General features: G+C 43.4%; 1 protein-coding gene across 11 annotated transcripts in view; it reads left to right on the top strand.

The window, feature by feature from the left end:
- Window positions 1-14,587, top strand: part of LOC113406778 (periostin-like) — a 49,085-nt gene that overhangs the window by 22,858 nt on the left and 11,640 nt on the right. For 4 of the 11 annotated variants that reach the window (XM_026653459.2, XM_026653461.2, XM_026653458.2 and 1 more), the window contains exons 12-19: window positions 666-796; window positions 3,768-3,898; window positions 4,084-4,186; window positions 5,013-5,080; window positions 6,866-6,911; window positions 7,982-8,053; window positions 12,469-12,531; window positions 14,001-14,078. In XM_026653459.2, coding sequence (XP_026509244.1) covers window positions 666-796; window positions 3,768-3,898; window positions 4,084-4,186; window positions 5,013-5,080; window positions 6,866-6,911; window positions 7,982-8,053; window positions 12,469-12,531; window positions 14,001-14,078 — 692 coding nt within the window. The remainder of the gene's footprint in view (window positions 1-665; window positions 797-3,767; window positions 3,899-4,083; window positions 4,187-5,012; window positions 5,081-6,865; window positions 6,912-7,981; window positions 8,054-12,468; window positions 12,532-14,000; window positions 14,079-14,587) is intronic. The other 7 variants (XM_026653465.2, XM_026653463.2, XM_026653464.1 and 4 more) reach the window with 4 other exon arrangements.

The following is a 14,587-nucleotide window of genomic DNA, read 5'->3' as shown; positions in this document are numbered from 1 at the left end:
TCCTCCAGCACCAGAGCAGTGTAGGGCTGGTGTAATAGCTTTACATGGCCACGCATGCTCAGCTACTGGCAAGATGTTCACAGGGGCTGGGACAGTAGGGGAGCAGAGAGGATGTGTCTAGAGTGTTTTCAATAGGACTACTTCTCATGAGTAAATGTGGCTACAGCCTGGGGCCTTAATTTTTCTCAAACCCTAATCCCTGTACACAACTTGCCTGTACACAGGGTAGCCTGAGTACATACTCTAGTATCCCATTTAATGAAGTACTACTCCCTTGAACTCACTTATCTTACTATTATCTCCCTCTTCCCTTTTATCTACTGCCCTGGGAGCGTACAGTCTTCCTCTCCTTCTACTTCTCCACTGGATTCTCATTTCTGACTGCTCCACTCCATGAACAGTACTTGTATCAAGGTCACCAACATCCTCCTCTTCAGTCTAGCCATTGCTCTTGACACATTCAATGACTCACCACCTCCTCCACTCTCCCTCGTCCTTGAAATCATTGGGAATAATTGCAGAGTAAGGTACTACACAGATGCTTAGAAGTGACAGGAACTAATTAAGCAAACTTTTGTGTGCTGATGTTGCCTGCAAAATTCCTTGTGTAAACAAGTCTTTGGGAACTGGACCATAACTTAATGTGTGCTTTTTTTTCTGATTAGCATATTCCTTAATCTGGTAAAAGAAGCCGATTTAGATGATGTTCTATCCCAACCTGGAGAATGGACTTTGTTTGTCCCAACTAATGAGGCCTTTAAAGGCTTGACGGATGAGGAAAAGGAAATACTGAGAAGTAAGTAGGACAAGAATATTAGAAATGTAATTAACTAGGGGTGAAATCCCACTGAAGTCTATGGGAAAGATCCCAATGACTTCAGTGGGGCAGGATTTCACCCTCAATGTTTAATGTGCCTGAAATCTGCGTGCTTCATACTCCTAGGATCCACCAAAGACCCTGTCCCTGCAAGGAACTCTGTGTACCCCCAGGCAACGGGATCAGAGTTTATAAGCTGGCATCCCTCCTTTTCTTTCCTTTCTCTTCCCCTGCCTCCAGCACAGCCATCTCTGCCCTCACCCTCCTATTAGAAAAGTATATCTTCACTGGGTCCTTGCTACTTTTGCTACTTATACCACAATACTTTGCATTTATATAACGACTTTCAAACAAGGCTCTCATGGCACTTAAAGTAGCTTTTTTAAACCCCACAAGGGATGTACACTGCTCACTTCAAACACTACTGCAGTCGGGTGCGTTGTGGCAGGGTACAAAGACTTTGACCACTTTGTACCTCCCTGGGCAAAGGCCAGAAAGAGGTCCAGTCCCCTCACTTTACATACTGGAATTCAGCAATGATACCAGGGTTAATATCTCATATCCTATGGAAAGTTCTAGAGGATCTTTAATGAGTGAAAAGAGTAAAGATCAGAGCCATAGTGTAAAGCTGTGTCAATCAATTACACCCCATCCTACATCTCCAATCATTCTGTCACTTACTCACCCAATTGCTTCAGTTAAGAGCTACACCATAACTTATTATTATTTGCCTCAAAGGCTGAACTATTCCACAGGAACAAATCTACTTTGTCATGTCCCTCTAAATTCATTAGAGAGATAAAGTGGGTGAAGTAATATCTTTTTATTGGACCCACTTCTGTTGGTGAGAGAGAGGAGCTTTCTGGCTACACAGATTGTTTAGCATAAGCAGTTAACACATCTTGCAAGGGACCATTGAAGGTTAAGTGGCTGATTAACACCTCTCCAGTCATAGGGAGGAAAGGAAAAAAAGCTGGTGGGTAGGAGGGAGGTTACGTGGGTTATAGATTGTTGTAATAAGCCTTAAATCCAGTGTCTCAGTTCAGTCCATTGGAATCTAGCAACGTTATGAATTTAAGCTCCCGGGCTCATCTTTTGAAGGTGTTGTGCAGGTTTCCTTTGAGGATGAGGACTTAAATGTCAGATATACAGTGATCACTTCGTGAAAAGTGTTGATCCAAGGCATAGACGACTCGTGCCTCTTGATACTGGGGCGGCACAATCTAAAGGGAAGGACATGTGACCACCCCACGTGTCTCCTCTGCCCAGCGACCTCCCCGCCCTGTGCCCAGCCTGGGGCTGCTGCGCTCTCTCTGCCCCACCAGACTTACCTGCAGGGGGGAGGCGCTGTCCTTCTCCCGCTGCGCCTCCCCTCCCCCATACGTTTGGCCATTCTCCCTGCTGGCAGCTGGGCCCAGGTGGGGAGTGGGAGGGAGTCGCTTCTCACACTGGCTGAAAATGGCCTCTCTGGGTTGGTGACTCTGTGCAGCACAGCGGCTGCCTGAGAGAGAGCCTGACTGGGGTGGTGGCCTGCCCCGCTCCACCCTCTCTGTTCTCCGCCCTGGCCTGGCTGCCGGGGACAGCAGCAGAGCGAGCCAGAGCCCCACCTCCCCCCATCCCTGGCAGCTGGGCATGGGAGGGGAGCAAAAGGGCTGGGTGGGCCACTGCCACATCCAGACTCTCTCTCAGGCATCCGCCACACTGCACAGAGCAGCAACCTAGCTCATGAGAAGCAGCTGGTCCCACCCCTTCAGCTCCCCGCAGGCCAAACAGAAATCTGGGGGGGGGGCACTTGACCCCACATACCCATCCTACGCATTGCCTATCCCCAAAGGTGAGATGCTGGTTTTGTTTTTTATCATTTTTCTGTGTTAACTACTTATGCTAAACAATCCGTTCTACCTTGTGTTTAGCTGTCACACTCTGAGTACACTTCCCAGATCTGAAGAAGAGCTCTGTGTAAGGGCTTGTCTACACTTAAAATGCTGCAACAGTGCAGCTTCTCCACTTTAGCACTTCAGTGAAGATGCTACCTATTGATGGGAGCAGGTCGCCTGTCAGCTTAGTTAATCCACCTCCCCAGGAGGCAGCAGCTAGGTGGAAGGGAGAATTTTCCCAGGGCTTAGGTCGATTTAATTGCACTGGTCAGGGGTGTGGATTTTTCACACTCCTGAGCAATATAGTTATACCAACCTAATTTCCTACAGTAGACCAGGCCTAAGCTCAAAAGCTTGTCTCTCTCACCAACAGAAGTTGGTCCAATAAAAGATATTAACTCAACTACCTTGTCTCTCTAATATCCTGGGATCAACATTGCTACAGCAACACTGCATATAACAATCCAAGTCCATTGTCACTCTCTTTAATTCACTACTTAACTTTTCACCCAGCATTTACTTCTCCTATTTTCTGCCATTATTTTCACTCTGAGAATTCCTATAAAGCCTGGATCCCACTGGATTTTTTAAATGGCTTAGCTTTCTGAATTTGTTTAATATACTGCAGACTGTTCAATATGATCTCATTCTAGCCATAGTGGGCTTGGGACACCATTACACTGTTGTCTGGTAGATGCTTTTTTATGGGATTTAAGTAAGAGGAGATCAGACAAGTATTTAAGGACTGGAGAATTCATAGCTGTGATTTTTCAAAGCAAGTGAATAGGAGCAAAATGCTGAACACTTTTCTGTTGTATTCTATATAGGTTCTAATACACCCTCATCACTGTATTTTTTCTTAGTGCCTTCTCATTAAGCAATGTGACTAACATTTGGTCACATCTGGTTCATGCTCTCACTCATCCTCTTCCTAGGGGAAGAATGGTATGTGCTTTTGAATATGCCAGGCCATGTGTCTGTCTAAGCAGTGATCTTATTCAAGCATCATTCCATGAGTCCTTGGTATCTTTACAAATGAACTAAGCAGTACCAATTAATGGCTATTTTTATAGGGGACAAAAACGCTCTCAGGACTATTCTTCTTTATCACCTGACAAAAGGAATTTACATTGGAAGCGGTTTTGAACCTGGTGTGACAAACATTCTCAAAACTATCCAAGGAAGCAAACTGTACTTGAAAACAGTAAGTACTAAAAAAACTTATGATACTGCCTCTAATAGGGAATTGGCATATCAGGTCCAAATATTAAATAGTGTATATTACAGAAAGATGTGTACTTGAACAGTAATAAACCACCGTAGTAAGACTAAACTTTTTTGGAAACATACATGTTCAGTATCTTGAGTTCTCTTTTCGTTGTTTGTTAGGTAAATGACACAGTTCTGGTGAATGAACTGAAATCAAAAGAATCTGATCTCATGGCAACTAATGGTGTTATTCATGTTATAGATCAACTCTTGTATCCAGTAGGTGAGTATTGGCTTAATGCAGGGAGTAAATCTATAGAAAACCTCTATCTACCTCTTCTCAGACATGTCTAAGCATATGCAAAGAGTTAGCAGTACTCTATGTTTTGTGTCTTTTAAAAAAATCACTACTTTTATAATTACACAATGCAGAAAAGCAAATAAGAATCGGTTTTTGGACAACCCTTGCCTGGTGCTGTGGTAGTTTCTTAATTGTGAGAATACCTGAGGCTCAGTGCTTAATTTGTAATGAAAGAGGTGCCAGGGCTCAGGCAATTAGGTGCTGGGGTTCAAGCAAGTTTTTTTACATTCAAAACTGATGCAGCAAGTCCAGATGTGTGGGGGCTATGAACTGCCAAGCCTAGCAGTGCGGGGCTCAGCTTTGGCAAGCCCTGGCACAAATTAAACACTGCTGAGGCTTATAGTAGAATACAAGATGATACAGACTATGTACCCAATAGGAGAGAGATTTGGACTCCATGTCCATGGTAATCAAAATCCCTTCGGATTGCTAAGAACAATGGCAGAAGGAAATAATTAGAGTTAAAGATGTCAAATGTACATGAATACTGTTTCTTCACAGGGTTTCTAGTCTTACTAATAGCAAGCTGCCTTTACCATTATTAAAATTGACATATTTAAAATTGACATATTTTTATTCATTACTGGACTTCAGATTGTGTCATTTAATTATAAATTCAAATCTGAACGCTTATTATGAACCTCAAGAAATGCCTTCAGTTCAGAACAGTGCAGTCCTTGGCAGCTGATCAACGGAAGATCTTTACAACTGTTTCCTTTTCCCAAAATATTTGCATTCCTTTTTGCAGATGTACCTGTTGGAAATGATCAGTTGCTCACCATCCTTAATAAGATGATTAAATACATTCAAATTAAGGTACTTTTTTAAATAAAGGTTTGATTGTTTATGCTTTTAGCCATATATATGAAACAGAAGAGTTCCCTCCACCAGTATTTCTTCAATGAACAACATTTAATCTGACTGATAGAGCCCTGTTTGTTCTAGAACAAGGATCTACTTTCCATAGAGTCATCCCATGAGCCATTATATTCACTGTCAAATGAAACTCGTAAATACCAGATTAAACAAATATCCTGCCAAGTATCTTTGGTTACAGTACATTTGAACACACTGAAGTCTCTGACACACTCTGGACCAGATTCAGATTCCTGTTGTGGTTATATTCCACCCCTCCAGCAGCATAAACCAGTTCTAAAGCCAGATGGCTCTAAAATGAGGATTCCCCTCTCTGCAATAGTGGATTAATGCCTGGGTCTATGGGGCTCATGCCCAGGGGCCCTGGCCAAGATGGGGGCCCCCACAGGAGCTCCAGAACCTGAGTGGAAGTGGGGGGGGGGCTCCTACACTGGAACTGTGGCCCCGCCCCCTGCTTCTCCTTTTCCCCCCAGAACCCCACCCACTGGCCAGAACAGAAGCCAAAGCTGGGCCATGGTAAGAGACTCCCAGGGAGCCAGGGCCGCCGTGGGGAGCCCCGGACCCTCTGCCTGCCCTAGACAGGGGCCAGGGTGCCCATGAGCAGCCCCTAACCCGTGTTCCCATCCCCCAGGGCACCCCACTGTGAGTCGGACCCAGGGACGGGGGCTCTGGTCAGGCATCCTGCCCTCTCCCTGGGACCTGCAGACACACTCTGCAGGAGAGGAGGCCCGGCCCTGGCTGAGAGGCACTGTGGGGAGCCCCGAGAAGGTCACAGGCAGTGAGGAGCCGGGCAGGGAGGGCTCTTCTGGCACAGCTCCCATTGCTACTGGCCGGGCCTCAGCAGCCGCCACATTCTGCCCAGGCTCGCTCAGTGCCTGAGCCCAGTTCCCGCTGCCAGGCTGCCCCTGCTGGGTCCCTCCTGCTCCCGGTGACAGGCTGCCCCTTCTGCTGCCTGGGCTTTGTGCCCGAGGCATCACCCACGTGCGGCAATGCTCCTCCTGTCATCTCTGGCCCAAGGCTGCTGTTTGGGGAGGGGCAACGCCCCCCTGCTACCCTCCAAAACTACCGCCACCTTGTGCCTGCTCAAAGCCACTACACCCATATTAAAAAGTGGGCAGGCATGCCCCTCCCATTTTTAAAAGTATGGAGGGGCCATGGCACAACTGGCCTGCCCAGTTCTGGCACCCCGGGGCCCCCAGGGTGTGGGGGGACCAGATGTTCTTTGTGCCCAGGGCCCCAATAAATCTTAATCTGCCTCTGCCTCGCTGGGAGAAACCTTGAGTGGCAAAGGATCTGCCGTCACCTCTGCCACCACACACACCAGCCCCAGCATGAATCAGGGGGCAAAAGGAGGCGTGGTCGAGGCACCGCTAGAAGGGACCTCAGAGGTTTGGCCCTTCCACAGAGGTGGGCAGAAATGGGCAGACCATTATGGTGCACTAAGGTGTAGAATTTTTAGAGGGTGTAGCAATTGTCACTCTTGTGTGTCCTCTGCCAACATCCCTCATGGTCTGTACAACCAGGGGCTAGAGCCTTGCACACCCTCATGTCTCCAATACTACTGTGGCATAGGGTCTGATCCAATGCCTAAGGAAATTCAATATGGATCTTGCCCATGATCTCAGTGGGCTTTGGATCTGGTACATATAGTATTTAATGCATTAAAAAGTAAGTTTTTATTGTAAAAGTCCTTATACGTTTGCTGGATTTGTTCTTTATTTATAGTTTATTCATGGCAGCCGCTTCCAAGAGATCCCCCTGACATTTTTCAGTAAGTTAATTTGGAATATTTCCAGATACATTTGGTGATATTGCTTTTAAAAACTGTTGCCATTGCAGCTTGAAAAGCATTTTTCAATTAAAAAGAAAGTCATCGCTATGAAATTAGGCCATTCTCATGGCGTATGGATGAAGGGTAGTACAAAGACACCGATTTGTCTTTATCATGATACCCAATGCTGTATTTTCATATTTCACATCTGTGATGGGGAAGCATCGCGGAAGGAAGCAGTTTAAATTCCACGGGCTACAGTGGTGGGAAAAAAGTCCTCGTTTAGCTTTCAGCCATAGCCCAGTGTTAGGGGCAGTGCAGAGTTATATTGCTTCAAAGAAGTGGCAGGAGACAGCATTGACCTGTGAGCTCTCTAGTGTAGCCATAGCCCAACGCTCTGGTGCCACAAAGGCTTATTCATGTTAGACTTTGGCAGATGCCTACGTCTTTGCAGGACTGGAGCCTAGATCTAGAGAACACTGCATTGGGCTTTAGAGAATTCGGAACTGATAAGCTGACGTTCAGATTCAGTTCTCAGAATGACATGAGTCGATGCTGTTTGTTTTTTGTCTCCCTATCACCTGTGCTGTCTCCTGAAAAAAAATATAGAATTCAAATTTTTAAAAAAATGTTAGAGAATTGTAGGAGTCTCTGCTTTCCATTGTTTATCTTCTGTTGCCATGGAGCTGACATTTTCAGGAGATACAAACAAAGGTAAATGGCATATTTGTGTAGTCCAACACTATAATCCCCAAGCCTAGAACGCTATTGGTGCTATACAAACAATAAAACCTATTAATACATTTAGTTGATTTTTCTGTTGAATAGTTTCCTTCTGTGCATAACGTGTATAATGTCACAGCTTAATCACTAGAACTGAGTAGGTTCTTACTCTGGATCTCTAAAAAAGTCCTTTTTTGCATACAGTACTTCACACTGATTTTACCTGATTCCTTATAGCCACACCAAGTCTGAAAGAGCCATCCTATAAAGAGATCATAATAAAGGAACAACTTTGTTTGGATGCTTTTATGTAACTGTGCTTCATATTCCACTTTCTGTACTTTCAGCATCTAAATTTAAAGTGAAGCCAAATATTAAAGTGATTGAAGGCAGCCTCCAGCCCATCACCAGAAAAGAGGGTAAAACTGGCTCCTTTTCAGCTTGAAATACATTGATGTAATAGGATTAATTTTGGAACAGAACAAATCCAGGTTTCCACATGTTGCTTGAAAAGCAGAGATAACAACTAGAAGTGGCCAAACTTTTCTGAACAAAAAGATCTTTCTTAAAAGGCCTGTTTTCTAAAGTAATTTTTGTCATGGGAAATGACTTGCATTTTAATTAAAACAAAAAACCAGATTGTGCCTTGTTTCAAAGATTTGTTGGGTTATTTTAAGTACCAAAAACGTTACTCGGTTTTCAGTAAATGAAAAAAAACAACTGAAATTTTCGATAGTGTTTTGGTTAACATTTTTAAAAATGGGACATTGAACAAAAAATGGTAATTAGCACCCACCGACAGCCAAGCTCCCCTCCTCCCCCCAGCACTTCCTGCCTGCTGGCGGCCCCACTGATCAACTCCGCCCCCTCCCTCCGAGTGCCTCCTGCACACCACGGAACAGCTGGGAGGGAGGGAGGGAGGAGTGGGGACGGGGAGCACTCCGGGGAGGTGGTGGAAAGAGGTGGGGCAGGGATGGGAAGAGGCAGTGGGGCCTTGGGGGAAGAGGTGGGGCAGGGGGGGAAGGGCGAGCCTGGGTGGAGTGGCAGTCGAGTACCCCTGGGTAGAGAGAAAGTCACCACCTCTGGATGGTGGGACCAAAGAAAGTGGGATAGAAATCTTGGAAGGGATTTTCAAAAGCATTCAATGTTGACCTAACTCTGCTACTACTGAACTCCAAGGAAAAACTCCCATTGAGTTCATTGGAAGCAGAATGAAGCCAACACTGAGTACTCTTGAAAGTCTCATGACTCTCATCCCTACTGGATAAATTCTATGAAAGAATAAAAAATCTTCAGTCATTTAAATGCTGCCTCGTGAACTTGGTACATAAGGCAGAACACAGTTACGCTGCTTCCTTAGGCACCCAGCACATCACTTGGAAGCCCCCATATCCCACTGCAATGTTCTGAAGGGAATTTACTGAAGTCAAACCCAGCGAAGAAGGGATTAAATAAATGCTTGTAAAGTTTCTATCAAGGTTATTATCTGTTGTTGAGGGGGTTTCTTCCCAACATGAAGGTTGTGATCTTGCTTATTCCACAGTTAATGACAATGTGAAATGGCGTGAGTTGGTACTTTCTGATGCATGGGTCAGAGCCATTCACCAAAGCAAGATGAAATAACAGTACAAATAGTGAGCATTGACTAGTCACTTCATCCAGCCAACTATCACTGGGTGGCAAATCAGTAATCCTACCTCTGGCTATACCTCAGTGCATGCTTTTTGTTTGCCAGTGTTCTGACTCCGCCCATATTCTCACCATTGAGTCTCACTCCTGGTGAAGCCAGTTTTGGCTCTCATGGTTTGCCAGCAGCAGCTGCAGCAGTCCCCAAAAGACACAAATGCCTGCAACTGCCATTAAAAAAATCTCCCAAAGTTGCCAAAATGTTATTTTTTTCTAGCTATGGCAGAAAGTCATAGACAGATCATAGTGCTAGAGAAGATTTAGTGAAAATAAATACTCTTCCAAAGTCTCTTTAGAGGGTAGGGTGCCCAGTCCTTCTCTGTATTGGCAATACCTCCCAGCTTTGTGTCATCTGCAAACTTTATTAGCACATTCCCACTTTTTGTGCCAAGGTCAGTAATAAAAAGATTAAATAAGATTGGTCCCAAAACCGATCCCAGAGGAACTTCACTAGTAACCTCCCTCCAGCCTGACAATTCACCTTTCAGTACAACCCGTTGTAGTTTCCCCTTTAACCAGTTCCTTATCCACCTTTTGATTTTCATATTGATCCCCATCTTTTCCAATTTAGCTAATAATTTCCCATGTGGAACCGTATCAAATGCCTTACTGAAATCGAGGTAAATTAGATCCACTGCATTTCCTTTGTCTAAAAAATCTGTTACCTTCCCAAAGAAGGAGATCAGGTTGGTTTGGCACGATCTACCTTTTGTAAAACCATGTTGTATTTTGTCCCAGTTACCATTAACCTCAATGTCCTTGACTACTTTTTCCTTCAAATTTTTTTCCAAGACCTTGCATACTACAGATGTCAAACTGTCAGGCCTGTAGTTGCCCAGATTTTTCCCTTTCTTAAAGATAGGAACTATGTTAGCAATTCTCCGGTCATACGGTACAACCCCTGAGTTTACAGATTCATTAAAAATTCTTGCTAATGGGCTTGCAATTTCATGTGCCAGTTCCTTTAATATTCTTGGATGAAGATTATCTGGGTCCCCTGATTTCGTCCCATTAAGCTGTTCGAGTTTGGCTTCTACCTCGGATGTAGTAATATCTACCTCCATATCCTCATTCCTATTTGTCCCTAAGCTCCTCATTAGCCTCATTAAAGACTGAGGCAAAGTATTTGTTTAGATATTGGGCCATGCCTAGATTATCCTTAACCTCCACTCCATCCTCAGTGTTTAGCGGTCCCACTTCTTCTTTCTTTGTTTTCTTCTTATTTATATGGCTATAGAACCTTTTACTATTGGTTTTAATTCCTTTTGCAAGGTCCAACTCTACATGGCTTTTGGCCTTTCTCACTTTATCCCTACATGTTCTGACCTCAATAAGGTAGCTTTCCTTGCTGATCACTCCCATCTTCCATTCCTTGTAGGCTTTCTGCTTTTTCTTAATCACCTCTCTGAGATGCTTGCTCATCGAGCTTGGTCTACAACTCCTGCCTATGAATCTTTTCCCCTTTCTTGGGATGCAGGCTTCTGCAACTTTGACTTGAAGTAATTCCAGGCTTCCTCCACCTTTAGATCCCCAAGATCTTCAGTCCAATCCACTTCCCTAACTAATTTCCTTAATTCTTTAAAGTTAGCCCTTTTGAAATCAAAAACCCTAGTCACAGATCTATTTTTGTTTATCCTTCCATTTAGTTTAAACTGAATTAGCTCATGATCACTCGAACCAAGGTTGTCCCCTACAACCATTTCTTCTATGAGGTACTCATTTTTCACCAAAACCAAATCTATAATGGCATCCCCTCTTGTTGGTTCAGCAACTACTTGGTGAAGGAATCCATCAGCTATCGCATCTAGGAAAATCTGAGCCCTATTATTATTACTAGCACTTGTCCTCCAGTCTATATCTGGGAAGTTGAAGTCTCCCATGATCACACAATTCCCATTAGTATTTACTTCATTAAAAAGGTGTCTATCCATATCCAAATCAGATCCCGGCGGTCTGTAGCACACCCCAAGCACTATCTCGGGGAGGCTCTAGTAGCTTTCTTTCCCAATGTGATTTTTGCCCAGACAGACTCTGTCTTATCCATTCCGAGGAATGGAAAACCTGTCATATGAAAGGAGACTCGAAGAGCTTGGCTTGTTTAGCCTAACCAAAAGAAGGCTGAGGGGAGATATGATTGCTCTCTATAAATATATCAGAGGAATAAATACCAGGGAGGGAGAGGAATTATTTAAGATCAGTACCAATGTGGACACAAGAACAAATGGATATAAACTGGTTATCAGGAAGTTTAGACTTGAAATTAGATGAAGGTTTCTAACCATCAGAGGAGTGAAGTTCTGGAATAGCCTTCCAAGGGGAGTAGTGGGGACAAAAGATATATCTGGCTTCAAGACTAAGCTTGGTAAGTTTATGGAGGGGATGGTATAATGGAATAGCCTAATTTTGGCAATTAATTCGTCTTTGACTACTAGTGGTAAATATGCCCAATGGCTTGTGATGGAATGTTAGATGGGGTGGGATCTAAGTTACTATAGAGAATTCTTTCCTGGGTGTCTGGCTGGTGAGTCTTGCCCACATGCTCAGGGTTTAGCTGATTGCCATATTTGGGGTCGGGAAGGAATTTTCCTCCAGGGCAGATTGGCAGAAGCCCTGGGGTTTTTTTGCCTTCCTCTGCAGCATGGGGCACGGGTGACTTGCTGGAAGATTCTCTGCACCTTGAAGTCTTTAAACCATGATTTGAGGACTTCAATGGCTCAGACACAGGTTTGATACAGGAGTGGGTGGGTGAGATTCTGTGGCCTGCATTGTGCAGGAGGTCAGACTAGCTGATCATAATGGTCCCTTCTGACCTTAAAGTCTATGAATCTATGAATCTATAACCCATCCTGAACTAAGCAGAAGAGTACTGCTTTATGCAGCCCTCTATGTGCCACATATTTCAATTGCACTAGTCTGACAAAAAACAAAGCAGATTAAGGTTAAAAGGAGCAGGATTTTAAAAACCACCACATCATTTTATGAATAATTGTATTGAGTTGTGTCATTAAATTCTATTACATTGCATTATTAAGTACTTGTATAATATGCCCGCAATTAAAATGCAAACATGCCTCTAAATTTAAAGCAGCAACAACTGAGCATAGTTGTTATTGATGTGGTCACTAAAATATATATGTATGTTTATCAGAAAAACCAGGTAGAAAAATCACGAAAGTAGTTGGTGGTGCAACAATTCGAAAAGTTACTCAAGGTAGGATTTATAAACAGAGCTATATGTTTTGTGATGCACCAGTGTGCTCTAGATTGAGGTTCATTTAGCTAGTTATTTAACTAGCTAAAAGCTAATCTAGGACCCTGTGCATCGCCTCCTATTGCAACATATAGGAGGTCCAGCAAGTCTGGACTTTATTGTTTTAACCACTTGACAATAAACCAACCTGTATGAAAACACAATGTCAGATTAATCCTGATTAATAATCATAAAAAAAAAACCCTTCTTATGGAGTCAACTTCTATGGAAGGTCAACTTTAAAAAAAAAAAGTGACTATCTGTTATAAAAACAATGAGGAGTCCGGTGGCACCTTAAAGACTAACAGATTTATTTGGGCATAAGCTTGTTAGTCGTTAAGGTGCCACTGGACTCCTCGTCGTTTTTGTGGATACAGACTAACATGGCTACCCCTCTGATATCTGTTACAAAGGGAGGAATTGTACAATAAATGTCCGCTAATAAGGTTACGGACTATATCATGCTATTAGCACCGAAAACAGAGTAAGGGGAGGTGCAAAACCACATCTCTCTCTTGGGAACACCCTAATACTCTGTAAAGAAACTGCACTGATGTTGTGTTTTAAACTTAGTCATGCATTACTCAACTGCTGCCTTACAATTGGAGATGAGTCTGAGCCAGACACTCAAACTCTGCCTCCCTGAATCAGACTTTGGGGCCTGGTTCTTTGCTGTCTTAAATAATGTGTAGTTATTGTCGTCAGTATAAAATGGCTTTAAAATACTAACTGATTGGCATGAGGATCTATGGGCACCTCACCCCTTGAGCTGCAAAGACAATAGTCACCTGCACTGACAGGTGTTCCTACCGCACCAGTCCCTACAGGCTGTTCCATTGGCCTCCACTATGGCTCTGCTTGAGATATGCTACCATTGACTGCACAGTGGCAGCTGCAGAGAAATCCTACAAGGAGGTAAGGTTGATTGAAGCAGAACTAACTGGGTATCTGAGTGGTTAGCAGGAGACAGTGCCATGAAGAGAGTCAGGAGTCCACCTCCCAAATCTTCACAGAGCTTGTTCCATGCAGAGCTCTGGTGGAGAAGCATCTGTAGGGTTCCAAGGAGTGGGGACAATGTCAAAGAGGAGATGTGTCCCAACTTATACCCAGGAAGGCAGATCCCGAGGAAATGCTTTTGCCACAGACAGGACACAGGCTAGTCAACAAATCTTTAAATTCCCAATATACAACAGGCTGAGGGATATTATAACTCCAACTGGTGTGAGAGAGAAAATGCAAGATTATACAGTTGTTCTCATGAATGGATACACTTATTTATATGAGAAAATAAAACTCTCTGGCTTTATACAAATGTATTATTATAACAATAAATAATCAGAATGGAATATTATATGTTATGGTTTTTATGTGGAGGGTGTTAATGCCTTTTCTACCTTAGCTGTTTTGAATAATATATATGTTTTTTCCAGGCACGAGAATAATCGAAGGGGAACCAGAAACAAAATTGTTTAGAGAAGGCGAGACAATAACTAAAGTGATTCATGGAGGTGAATAAACTTTCAGTGGCTAGACTTTATTAGTCAAAGTACTTATGGAAGATTTATAGTTCCAAGTCAGGTTTTATTTCAATGAAAAGCCATGTGGATTTTTATGAGTCATCGGATTTGCTTTTATTATTTCATTCAGGAAAAATAGTAGCATTTCATTCCTACTGGTTACAGATTTTTCCTAACTCTTCTCAAACACACTGTATCTGATGTTATGATTCCAGCACTTTACATCCTGGGTTGCCATCTGTCTCAATTTAATTGTGTTTGGTAGCTGTTGTCCTGCCTTCTAAAGTGCAGTGGGTAGACATGTGATAGAAAGTGAACATGTGTTGACATAGAAGTGAATCTTAGAGGCATAGGACTGGAAAGGACCTCAATTGGTCATCTAGTCCAGCCCCCTCTACTCAAAGCAGAAGTAATAACTGGACTGTTCCTGACGGGTGTTCGTCTAATTTGTTCTTAAAAACCTCCAGTGATGGCAATTCCACAATCTCCCTAGGCAATTT

The sequence above is a fragment of the Terrapene carolina genome, unplaced genomic scaffold (genome assembly GCF_002925995.2).
Source record: "Terrapene carolina triunguis isolate 2854851 unplaced genomic scaffold, T_m_triunguis-2.0 Scaffold139, whole genome shotgun sequence".
In the NCBI taxonomy this organism is placed as follows: domain Eukaryota; kingdom Metazoa; phylum Chordata; order Testudines; family Emydidae; genus Terrapene; species Terrapene triunguis.
Note: the sequence above shows the minus strand (reverse complement) of the source record. Positions and strands in the feature narration are given on the sequence as shown.